General features: G+C 48.0%; 3 protein-coding genes across 6 annotated transcripts in view; 2 read left to right on the top strand and 1 right to left on the bottom strand.

Annotated features, from left to right (window-relative positions):
* LOC125951511 (kelch-like protein 17) overlaps positions 1–2438 on the top strand; it is a 19477-nt gene extending 17039 nt beyond the window's left edge. For all 3 annotated transcript variants that reach the window (XM_049680388.1, XM_049680386.1, XM_049680389.1), the window contains exons 8-9: positions 696–1684; positions 1753–2438. In XM_049680388.1, coding sequence (XP_049536345.1) covers positions 696–1684; positions 1753–1963 — 1200 coding nt within the window. In that variant the 3' untranslated portion in view covers positions 1964–2438. The remainder of the gene's footprint in view (positions 1–695; positions 1685–1752) is intronic.
* Positions 2439–3470: 1032 nt separating this feature from the next.
* On the bottom strand, positions 3471–6939 carry LOC125951513 (prohibitin-2). 2 transcript variants are annotated; one of them, XM_049680391.1, is made up of 5 exons: positions 6881–6939; positions 6600–6753; positions 5580–6238; positions 5414–5510; positions 3471–3975 (listed from the first exon to the last, which is right to left on the bottom strand). In XM_049680391.1, exons 2-5 carry the CDS (start codon positions 6730–6732, stop codon positions 3785–3787), a joined length of 1080 nt encoding a protein of 359 aa, XP_049536348.1. In that variant the 5' UTR covers positions 6733–6753; positions 6881–6939; the 3' UTR covers positions 3471–3784. The 2 variants fall into 2 exon arrangements, with proteins under 2 accessions (XP_049536348.1, XP_049536349.1); XM_049680392.1 differs by lacking the exon at positions 3471–3975 and adding an exon at positions 4260–4843.
* Positions 6940–7225: 286 nt separating this feature from the next.
* Positions 7226–12500, top strand: part of LOC125950637 (protein diaphanous) — an 8503-nt gene continuing 3228 nt past the window's right edge. The window contains exons 1-2 of the mRNA XM_049678805.1: positions 7226–7811; positions 11863–12500. The exon at positions 11863–12500 is cut by the window's right edge and continues 3228 nt beyond it. Of these exons, the coding sequence (XP_049534762.1) occupies positions 7415–7811; positions 11863–12500 (1035 nt within the window). The 5' untranslated portion in view covers positions 7226–7414. The remainder of the gene's footprint in view (positions 7812–11862) is intronic.

The following is a 12500-nucleotide window of genomic DNA, read 5'->3' as shown; positions in this document are numbered from 1 at the left end:
TCGTCCGTTTCTCTCCAGGCATGTTGACCAAGTCATGAACTGGCGAACCGAAATCGAATCATTGGCATAAATTACATTGTACAGCACAATACTAGAAGGGCTTCAGGCAACAGATACGCCATACGATGGTGCCTAGACACGATTTGTAATTGGAAACCAATCACTTCTATCAATACCACGTCGGAATGTTTGCTCCGCCGATAACTTCTAATTGATCCGATACAATGGTTGCAACCGGCCACCGCGTGTTTGCATGCCGTGGTGTTGTGTGGAATGGGAAAGTGGGAATAGGAGTCGACAACCAGGTGCGTTCCATTTTCAGGATTAAACTGCGATTCGATAGGTCCCGTATTCAAAGGTGAACATATAAATCGCTTCGACCATCGCACGATACTGACAACCGGGTTGCGGGAATCGAATTCGTTTTAATCCAGCAAACATGTTGGATCATTGAAGCGAGGACACCACCGAGCGGAAATGCAATCAATCGCTGTGTTGTTGCTCCATATCGTCTACAAGGGCCATGGTAGATTCGAAAAATCAATCCAATTTCGCTCTCTCTGATGAATCGATACTCAACACCAGAAACTCATGTATTTGATTATGGTGATACCTGGAACTGGAATGGTGGAAACTCGACTTATTAACTTACCTTTCACTGTACGTTCATCGTCCTGTTACTTCCTGTGCTCTAGGTACAAGATCTGATTTCAAACAGCCAGCTCAACATTTGCTCGGAGGAGAAAGTGTTCGTGGCCGTGCTGAACTGGGTAAAGCATGATCTGATCGAGCGCAAGAAGCACATATCGGAGCTGATGTCGCACGTTCGGTTGCCACTGGTCAACCGTGAGTTTCTCATGAACTGCGTCGAAACGGAAGCGCTCGTCCGCGAGGATCCACACTGTAAGGAGCTATTGCTCGAGGCAATGAAGTACCATTTGCTGCCGGAACAGCGCAGTTCCCTCGTCAGCCAGCGAACCCTCGAGCGACGTCCGGAAGGAATGCGTTCGTATATCTTTGCCGTCGGTGGCGGAAGCTTGTTCGCCATCCACAACGAGTGCGAATGCTACAATCCCAAAACGAATGCATGGATGACGATTTCGCCAATGATTTCGCGTCGCTCGAGGGCCGGTGTCACATCGTTACGGAAGCTGCTGTACGTGGTCGGTGGGTACGATGGTGAGAATGATCTAGCAACGGCCGAATGCTACAATCCCCTGACCAACGAGTGGATCAATATCACACCGATGGGTACGAAACGCTCCTGTCTCGGGACGTGCGCCTTCGACGGACTGTTGTACGTGTGCGGTGGTTATGATGGAGCATCCTGTCTCAGTAGCGTGGAACGGTATGATCCCTTGACCGGGGTGTGGACATCATGTCCCGCGATGAGCACTAGAAGACGGTACTGCCGGGTAGCGGTACTGGACAACTGCATCTACTCGCTCGGTGGATTCGATTCCAGCAACTATCAATCGTCGGTGGAGCGGTTTGATCCGCGCGTGGGCAGCTGGACATCGGTGCCGAGTATGACGTCACGAAGGAGTAGCTGCGGAGTGGCGGCACTAGACGGGTATCTGTACTGCATCGGTGGAAGCGATGGTACGATGTGTATGCAGACAGGCGAACGATTCAATCTTCGCACCAACGCCTGGGAACCGATTAGTGCGATGCACTCGAGAAGGTATGAAGCATCATGTAAACCACTTGCAGATGCTCTATCTAAGTCTCGCTCCTATTACTGTTTTGCAGATCCACTCACGAGGTCGTCGAAGCCAACGGTTCACTGTACGCACTAGGTGGCAATGATGGATCATCGTCGTTGAACTCGGTTGAACGCTATGAACCGAAACTCAACAAGTGGACCATCGTCACGTCGATGCTTACACGGCGCAGCTCAATCGGGGCCTCGGTGCTGGAATGTTTCAATCTTGAGCGTGGCCTACTACAAACCAGTATTTGACCACTGTCCACAGCTAGTGATACAGCAGCCGGCGCTACAGCAACCAGCTCGCCACAGCCTACTCAGCCGTAGAAAACCATGCACGGTAGAACCGCGATATGCAGCAGAGGACCAACCTGAGACTACCCTCTTGATCAAGATATTCCGGAGCGCTTACAATCCTCCCACAAAACAGCGAGCCGCTTTCTAGATAATCAACATCTGTAACCGTAGCCGTATTAACCTACCGATTAGCCTTCACCACCGCCAACAACCACCGAAGCCACAGCCCGAAGCTTCAGCATAGCAAAAGTATTCGTCGAAAATCTCCAACCATAAGATCGCGCGGTGCAGGAAACAGGAAGTAACCATACTCTAGATATCAAATTGACAACAGCTAGCTAGCCTAAAACCCATGGAAGTATAATTCGAATTCAGATATTATCATCGAATGCTCCCGATCGCCTAAATAGTGGTCACCGGCCAAGGGAGACACCGTAAGACTTATGAGCGTCGTGAGCGTTGCAGAATTAGCGCATAATCTTACTCCACATTTTGTGTAGCGTGGTTTTCTTCAAGGATTCAAAGGAATGCGCACGTATGTAGAGATCGCTAAGTAGCAGTGTGAGCCGTTTATCTCGTTGTTGTTCATTCGCGGAAATGTGTTGCATTTAGTTTTCGTAAGACTTGTTTTCGTTCAATTTGTTAGTAGTTTACTTTTGTCGCATATGACTCTCCAAACATCTACCTCTCTGTTTCCTGACTTCGTTGCATATTTGTAAGATTTCCTTCTTGATTTCACTATTCTGGCGTCATTCCAACCATTTTTGAACTGTCTTTTGGAGAGGTTTCTTCATTCGTGGAATCCTTCCACTTCACTGTCTGTCTTCTATCGTTCACGATTTGTTTGCAATCTCTTATGCCTTTTCTTCAATCTAGAAAAATACACTGTGATAAAATCTATGATTAAGAATGCACTTCAAATGCATCTCCTACGCTCTGCTTATGCAACAAAATCGCACCACATATGCCCCGGATGTTGTGTACAGGGGAATTCTCTCGTTTCTCTTCGTGTTCATACTAATTCATCTCCATTTCCATACGATGATCATCTTAACATCGGGACTTTTACTTTCTTTTCCGTTATCAAATTAGTTTAATTTGGATTAATCGAGTCGACCGAATTATAGTGTGAAATTGTTAGTGTAGCGTAGTGAACGACGATCCTTGTGGTCCAATATGCAACAAACTGAACTAGAAAGCCATGATTCAATGTCACAGGATGGCGACGATCGGCGATTGTCATTTGATCATCATTCTATTCTATAGCAGGATGAGGTTTGCGACGCTAGCAACTTCAATAATAAAATCAGGAATTGAGCCTCTCAGGTGCTCATCTACACCCAACACTGCCAGACAGACTGTTTCGGAACGGGAGATTGAAGCTTAACGTTAAGGAGCTACTCAAAAATTCATTATACCGAACACTCTGCTTTCAACGTGACTGTCAGCCCAAAACACAGTAAATATTTCTCAATGCAAAAGCAAATAGTCAAAGAAAAATGTTTTCTACATCTTTATCGGATAGCGCAAATAACCGAGCTACCAGTACATTAACGGATTTTACAAATCTTGTACGCCATCCCTTCATCGTCCTCCTGAAACGTGAATGTATGTTGCTATTAAAAGTGGACCTGTGGCAGGGTCCCAAAACAACCACTAAGTCTATAGCTGGTAAACCATACAATAAAACATTATGAAAAGCATCATAACTAACTGGCGATTAAATGCGATGTATGCTTTCGAAAGAACTTGTTGCTCTTCGGATGGTGGTGGTCCACCTTACAGCACGTTGCCCTTCAGCCTATCGACCGTTTCTTCGGCAATTATTTTGATCAAACTCTCATCATGCTCTGGCTGGTGAATGGAAGGACGTTTTGTGGAAGTTTTAACATCTTGAGACTTCTCTGCGGAAGAAACAGCGGACGATGATGCACTCGAAGAGAACCAACCGTCACCATGTGGTTTTTCATCTAAACATTTGCCGAAAGGATATGGATGAAAAAATGAGATATGAAAACAGAAAACATTATAATCGAGATCCGGGACAGTCGAACCAAAATTACATAAAATGAAGCAAAGATGAGGTGACCACTAGTTCCTCCGATAGCCTGTGCCCAATCCTTTAAAAGAGTTAGCCACAGATGATATGAAGGACTTTCTTTCACCCAAACAACGCTCAACGGAAGATGTACACAACAATCTATGTTTGTTTCAGACGCCACCTCAATTGTTGAGGAACGCTTTGGGCCGGGAATTGAACCAAAACCATACGATTCTTCTTTATTCGCCCACAAAATGCATTTTCTTAGAGACTAATAACTAAACAAAACGCCACCTTCCGCTATCCGCACTGTGTTTTGCGATTGTTCAACTTTTGTAAGAGCACGAGCGATGCATCACTTTACGAACAGAAACTTATCCGCGAAAAGACACGTTCTCTTTACAAGATTCATCAGTTCCTTCTATTGGATCTTATTTTTGCACTGGCGAAAGGAGTCGTGGCACAAATTGACACACGCGCAACGTCTCGATAACGATCAATAAACAAGATCACTTCACATAATCCATCTCGCGATTTTGGTAATGATCGTAGCTACCGTTGCGTTGCGGGTTGTCTGGGGGGAAGGAGGTAACAAAGTATGCTTGGATGGGATCGGTGCACTTGCTCCTGCGGGTATCTTGGATTTTTATATTCTAGGTTCAATTTGTGTTCGCTCACTCGTGGGCAAAGCTGAACTATGCTGGCAGATTATTTGTTCTTAGTATGCGGACATACGATCGGCGCTATCGATTCTAGGTAATCTTATCATTCCACCGGTCGATCGAGCGCTTATTTCCCTACAAAATGAAGCAAATAGAACGAAGCATTAGTTGGGGATGGTCGATGCTTGTGCTGAAAAGGCATCTTATCATTTTTACAGTAGATAATCAGTTCGAAAGGATAATTGAAATTAAAGAATAGCAATCGACTGGACATTATGGTTTTGACTCTACGACAATCACAAGTAAACATTGTTTTATTCAATCTACTATTTGGTTGAAACACTAGCACCAGTTACTATCTGCTACCAATAGGATGCTTTGAACGTAGCATCAATGGCATGATTTGAGTTTTCAAAAATCGATAAGCACCAAAACCGCTCGTACTATTGTAGAGCGTATGCCAACACATGGAAATACTTTACAAATTCTTATTTAAAGTAAAAAAATACATTCCCTGACACACAGTCTACGAAACAGAATTTGCATTCCCATGAAAGGGAAATCTCGGCGTAGGGGTCGAAGGAAACCCTATTCCAAACAGAATGCCCTCTTCGTTGGATGGAGTGTTAGTTGGTAATGATGAATGCTCAATCGGGATTAGTGGTGCCTCCGTAAGCGAAGACGATAGAGACTGTCAGTTCTTACTTGAAACTCGCTTCGACATATCATCGAAGGTGTCGTCCTGGATGTTCAGCATAAGACTGTCCGCAGAGAGGTAGACACGATTCTGAGCGTTGGCCATCTGTCGAAATCGAAAAGGGGGTAAGATTAATAAAACTGTGACTACTCCACCACGAACATCACCACATACCGTTCTAGCAATGGTCTGTGCGGCACGAATCTTTCGCAGCTTCAAATAACCAGGGTTCTCACCCACGGCAAGACCCAACATTTTCGCAGCCTCGGCTTCACCCTCTGCCTGGACGATTTTTTGCTGTCGCTCCTGCTTCGCACGCTCGACCAAGAAGGCCGCCCGCTGGGCCTCCTGTTGTGCGACCTGTTTGCTTTCGACGGCCGCCGTGTACTCCTTGCCGAAGCTCAACTCCGTCAGCGACACATCGTCGAGAATGATGTTGAAATCGGCCGCCCGCTCTACGAGCTCGCGGCGAATCAACAGGGAAACCTGCTGTCGCTGCGTGATCATCTGCGAGGCATTAAACTTTGCTACGACACTCTTCAGCACCTCGTTACAAATCGAGGGCAACACTTTTTCATCGTAATCTAGACCCAGCTGCCGGTACATGGTGGGCAGTTTGCGGGCGTCCGGTCGCGACAGAACGCGGAGTGAAATGTTCACCATCTGCAAATCCTTCGAACCAGTCGGAGAGGAAATTTTGCGTGGCCGCGACCGGATATCATAGATAATCGGATACTGGAACCACGGTACACGGAAGTGCAGTCCTTCGGCGAACACATCGTCGCCCACACCGCCGATACGGTTGAATATGATTGCACGATGGCCACCCTCAACTGAAAGAACAGAATAGTTAAACATTCGTTAACGTAGGCATAGAAATCATAAAAACCGCCGAACCGGACTCCATGAAGAACGCTGTATGTTATGTAACACAAGTGTTGGCCTCTTGGAAACAGCGCCCCGTCCAAGATTAGTTCGATCAAAAGAATGTGCAAAATTTCAGACTGCACTCAGAACGAAGAAATATGATTCATCTTCGAGGAAGTTACAAAAAAAAAGTGATTGTTTCGTGCTATTTACAGTGCAAATATTGCATGGCACCCGGATCCATGTAAGAGAGGTTAGGTTGCATCATTCTTGTAAATCGGCCAGGATCACCGGCGGTAACGCTAGCATTTCCCCGCCGTTGCTTACCGGTGTACATGGAGTTTTTGATGCCGTACGCCGCGGCACCGACTGCGGCCAACACCTTCAGCCCGATGGTCAATCCGGGAGGTCCGCCCTTCCCGAATTTTCCGGCCAGATCGTTCAGCTTGCTCTGTGCCATACTTTTGCTCACTTAAATGCACTGAAAGGAAAAAGATGGAGGATCGTGTTTTTAAACGAGGACCAAGCAGTTGGCAGACTAATATTGGGCAATATTAGGGAAAACTGATGAAATTGAAAATTTTATCAGCGGGTGGAAAATCACGCACCTTTCCGCACCGTCGACGAAGATTTCGAATAAGAAAAAGAAGAAAAAGACGGAATGACAGCAAAAAGAAAAACAAGGATTCTGACTACTGCAATCTCGCAACACTGCCACCTTGGTTCGACCTGGCTGAAGTTTGGCAACACTTTGGCAGTGTTGCTTGCCAACTAAAACGGGTGGGCGCGTAAATAATAGCGTAAATTTTCGGTTGAGCTCGAAATCCTCGGATCCGCCCAGATCTGCGGCACTAACGTTCCGTTTTGCTCTCCGACTTGGATTCCAACTCCGTGCATGAACGTGGATGCGGTGCTTAAGCAACGCGAACGTTTGACATTCCGCGAGTTCAAGAAAAAGTAGAAGAAGAAGAAGAAGAAGAAAATGATGTCAGCGCTGCGAGTTGTGCGTGAATTATTTTTGATTTTTGTACTTTTAAACGAGCGTTGTTTGTGTTTAGTGTAAGCGAGTGCGTACCGTAAAATCGGCTTACAACGGTGAAAAGTGGATTCCAGTCGAGGCGGGCGGGGCAAGTGCATGGAAAATGTCGAAACACGATCGCGCGAAATCGGGTGGCTTCCTCGATACGCTGCTCGGGCGCCAGGCTCACAAGAAAGGCGGTCGGCACGGTGGCAGTGGCAGCAGCTACGGTCATGGCTCGAACGGAACGGGCAGTTTCGGTAGCGGGGGAATTGGTGGTGGCGGCGGCGGCAGTGGCCACGGCAGCTACAGCAGCTTTAACGGCGGGCGACCACTTTCGGCGGGAGCCGATCTTTCGCTGCTGGGCGAGTTGAGCAACGACCGCAAAATGAGCGAGGCCGAGATTGATCAACTATTTCTGGAGATTCTCGACGACATGAACATTCCGAAGGACAAGCGCGATCCGCTGCTGGACAAACCGCTGGAGGAGAAGCGCACCATGATCAACATGCACCTGAAAGGTACATAAGGTTTTTATTTTTCGCGAAGAAGAACGGCCCTGGACGGGCTCCAGCAAGGCAAAGTGAAGAGAGAGAAGTGGCGACACCACCTCACGCACCAATACCAAAAAAAGGGGGAAAGAAACCAGTCACATCCGCTCACGGCGTAACAAAGACGGCGGATCGAATCCAAGTCGTCACCAGCGCCCGAGAAGGTGAAAGGAGGGGGGCTACGTTGAGCGAGGGATGAGTTGCTGGAGATAGTGGTTTTGGCGAAGAAGTTATCAAAATCGGTCGCCCACAGCAATGGCAAAGCCTACTGGTCAATCGAAAAATCCTCAAATAGCGATTACTGGAATGTCTTGTTGTGTTGTTCGTTGAAGCGCAGTTCACGGCCATACGCCCTGTGTCGAGATGCGCTGCCTTGAGAGGAGAAGACGCCCCGCGCAGTGCGGGACAGAATGTTTACTACAAGGGCGATACAGCGCGGACGGAACGGAACCGCGCGCTCACCCCTTTCGCTCGCTTTCTGACCCACAAACGCATCGTCGTTCGGTCAAACATCGAGCGCAACAGTCGAGTGTAATCGATGTCGTTGGAGCTACTCGGTAGTACCGGGGACCTTCCTCCGTGCGCGGAGAAAGGTTTTGCCACCCGCCGATCTTGGAGGGTAAAAATAAGATCATCCAAGACGTGTCAGCGCGTGGAGAAGATCATCTTTTCGCGAAGAAGGTATTTTTAGCGCTCGTGTCCTGCGGCTTCAAAACGGCGTAATTCGAGCGCACCGTAACGAAAGCCAAAAATGGAAATAACAATGTCCTCATCGTTCAGTCGACCGACTGGCCGACGACACAATGATGTATCACATTCCTCTGGTCCTCTCAGAAGCTTATCAAGTCGGTAACTCCCAGCCCTCTGCAAACAAACGACCTCAATCGGGGTGCTGGAGGAATAAAGCGATGATGATGGTGACGATGGTGGTTGGAGAATTTAGTTTCGCGACAGTAGAATTTAGTAAACAGCATAAGCCACTTCTCGAGGACGCGCCCCTATGATGATGGGCTGCTATTTCGCGCGAGATTAATGCGCCAGAATGTTCGGGCACTGCAAACTCCTCCTCCGGTAATGGTGGTTCCGTTTGCACATTCAATGCGCGATAAGACAACAACGATGGGGCAACACACGCATACACATCGGCATCAGCATTCGTTTACTCTGCTGGTTGGAACCCTATCAGCAATTCTGCCCGTTGCTGTGTCCGCGTTTTTCATAACGTACCCATGTGTGCGTTGTTCCGTCTTATCGCGAAATGTTTCGTTATCGTTCGTGTCCTAAAACCAGCGAACGAAGACTAGCAGTTATTAATTTCCGATTTTTTCTTCCCCAACACGCAACTGCAATCGGTGATGAAGCCGCCAGAGCGAACGAGAAGACGGACAGAGGGTTTATGGGGAGGTGGGATTGAAGGAACATAAATTAGGCAATGTTTACTATGGAATTTCTATCGCAGACCTGCGGAATGTGCGTGCTGTGTGTGGTGCGTTGCCTTGGTTACCCATCGCACGAGAATAATACTACGCAGGCGAGCAACAGGTGGTGCCCTGCCCCTCTCACGCCGTCTCTCTTTCTCTCCCTACATCCGTTATTTCCCCTTTTTTCTCTGTTTTCCGGCTCATTCCAGCGGATGCTTAAATGTTATGCGTCTGTCGGCTGATGGGTTGTAAATGAAAGGGGTTGAGAAAATGCATCTTCACCAGCCAAGCGAATCGGCCATCCTTACGCCTTAGTGCTTGTGGCCTTCTCTTTTAACTGACGTTCTGCTGAGTTTTAAGTGCATTTTCCATCTTTTCTCGAAAGGTGCTATCCAGAATCTACATTGAAAATGTGATTTGGTTATCAAGGATTATCAACCAGTAAACGCGGCAATCTTTATGCATCTGGAATCCGTCCATTTCAGAACTTTGTAGAATTGAGAACCAAACTACACAACACAATGCCACAGCCCGCGTTGAAATCCAAGTCCTTGATGACGACAAACGACACTAACCCTACATTGATGACGTCCCATTACGTTCCCTATCCGCGCGCCATAAAGCGAGGTTGAGCTCGATAAGAAAGAGAACGGGGAACGAGACGACAGACACGAGGAGTGATATCACCGTAGCAGTGAAGAATCCACACGTTTGAGCTTGTTGACTCACGGCCATCACCTTCCTTATAAGCCGCATACCGTACCCGTACCACAGCAGAACGGGGTGGTTTTTTTTTTGTGTCTTTACCACCTCGCTATCCTCACCTTCGCACCCTCTCGATGTAAGTGATTGGTCATGATCATCGTCGTCGTCGTCGTCGTTTTCGCGAATCACACGGGACATTTCGTTCTGATGCCTTGATGATACGACCATTCAATGGTGATGTGTGTGTGTATCCATGTGTTGGCGTTGGTCAAGGAACGAAGGTTAGCAGTTCGCTTGAACCGTTGACACACTATGTCCCCGAGGCCAAACAGAGGGTGGTTTGGGTTGTACGAAAGATAATTTATCGCTCCCGTTCATTGGATTACCAGACGCAGTAATCCTTCGCGACTTGTCGACTTGTAGGTTTGGTTCTTGGAAGGATTATAGTCTAACCTTACCGCCATTGAAGCTAATGCTAGCTATATCGTTGGAGACGTATTTTTCAAAGGTGTTTGGTAGAAGAAATATAATGTCCCCATAAACATGCTTCAATTTTGTTGCTCAGGTTATGCATCAAGCTAATACAGATGCTAATACAGGCACACTGCGAACGTGCCTCCTTATGGCTGGTGCAATCGAATGCGCAACGCCGTAAAGTCATATAGGAGCTACCTTCTTGGCTGCTGCTCTTGCGGTCGCGCACATCCCCCGACCAGAGACAGTGGCTGTGCCACGTGCTCTCATTAGCATCGGATAAACACGCGTCAGTGTGGCTGAGCTGCACACCACCACCTTACCATGCTTACTCGATCTCTTCGAAAACAACGATCTCTCGCTCGGGTGGTGCATTTAAGATAACTCATCATAGCAACCTTGGCACGTCTCGCTCGCTCGCACACCCCGACATCAGCTGTTCATTCTAGCAAGAAGACGGTACGCGAAGCTAATCGATGATCGCGTCTGCATCGCTCGCGCGCTCTCTTTGCGTGACCGCCACGTGTTGCTGCCGATGGATGGTTTGCGCTAGCGTTCTATACTTCTTAACGCTTCGCTCACCGCTTATCGTGCCACGCCGGCACTTTCTCGTCTTCTCCATCGTCAAGGTCAACCAGTCTGCGGTTCTGGAAGACGAAGCAACCCCCTTCCTCCTTCTTGGCTGAATGCGCGTCTTAGTGTGCATTACATCATCTCATCCCAGCAGGCCGCGCATAGCCTCACGACCACAAACGCTTCCGCGACTGGTCTCCATAGCTTTCTTAGCCATCTAGAACGAAGATGCGTGCACGAGCAATCTCCCGAGCGCAAGACGAGTCCAATGGCAAGCAGTTTTGTCGGAAATAATCGAAATGCATTCGAACACGGACCGGTAGAACGGATCACTCACTATTGCCAACCGATGACGATGACACCATCGTGCTATAATTAACGATCCACTAATGGTTTCTCAAAATACCGACTGTTTATTCCAACCGGGGTACGACCGACGGTACACCGCTGATCGCGTAAGTGAAGGAATAAGAGTTTTTGAGAATGTGTGGCCACCAAATGGGGGTCATTCTGTGCTCCATTTACGCTCCTCGGTTTACGTTCTGGTGGGGCTGCAGGCGATGTATGTTGAAATGATTAACTACCCCCCTTCACTTATGATCGAAGTGCGAACGGATAGGATCCGTATGATCGAATGAAATAAGGGACTCCTAGATGAAGTGTTCCTGGACGAGTTAATACACACTTCATTACGCACTTGTTCATGATTACAGATCACTGATCTTAGTTCCTTCGCACCTTCCTTGTTTATCAATATTGTTTCTTATGGTCATTTTTTTCCATCCCAAGTCTTCGACGTACACATCACGCCACAATCCTCACACATTTCGTTTGTTTCCTCCTGCCAGGCAAAACCTCCAGCGAACATCGTGCGAACTCACGCTTCGAGAAACCGTCCGATTATGTCCACTATCTACGCGAAGGAGAATATGCGAGTCGTAGCGCCAAGATACTGGCCTGTGTGGAAAGCTTGCGAGTGGCACTGACCAGTAATCCCATCAGCTGGATCAAGGATTTCGGCGAGGATGGCATCGACGAGATCGTGACGCTGTTGCGCTTCTGCAAAGGCTCCAACCGGCGGTTTCAGAAGATCGAGTACGAGTGCCTACGGTGCCTGAAGGCGATCATGAACAACTCTTGGGGTCTGAACGTAATCCTGACGCCCGATCAGCATCCGGCCATAATGCTCGTCGCGCAGTGCATCGACGCCAGTACCCCACAGACGATGTGCGAAGCGGTGAAGCTGCTATCGGCGGTCTCCTTAATCAAGGAGCGCAATGGTTACGAGAAGGTTTTACGAGCGATCACGAATGCAGCTTCTATGTCGCGAAATGTTTCGGAACGGTTTCGACCGATCGTGGACGGGTTGTTCGTGGAGAAGGACCGGAACCACGAGCTGATCAGCAATACGATGATCTTCATCAACTGCATCATCAACACACCGGTCGAGATCAACTTCCGGCTGCATCTGCGGTGCGAGATGATG

The sequence above is a fragment of the Anopheles darlingi genome, chromosome 2, assembly GCF_943734745.1.
Source record: "Anopheles darlingi chromosome 2, idAnoDarlMG_H_01, whole genome shotgun sequence".
Classification (NCBI taxonomy): Eukaryota; Metazoa; Arthropoda; class Insecta; order Diptera; family Culicidae; genus Anopheles; species Anopheles darlingi.
This window is presented reverse-complemented; position numbering and strand designations above follow the sequence as displayed.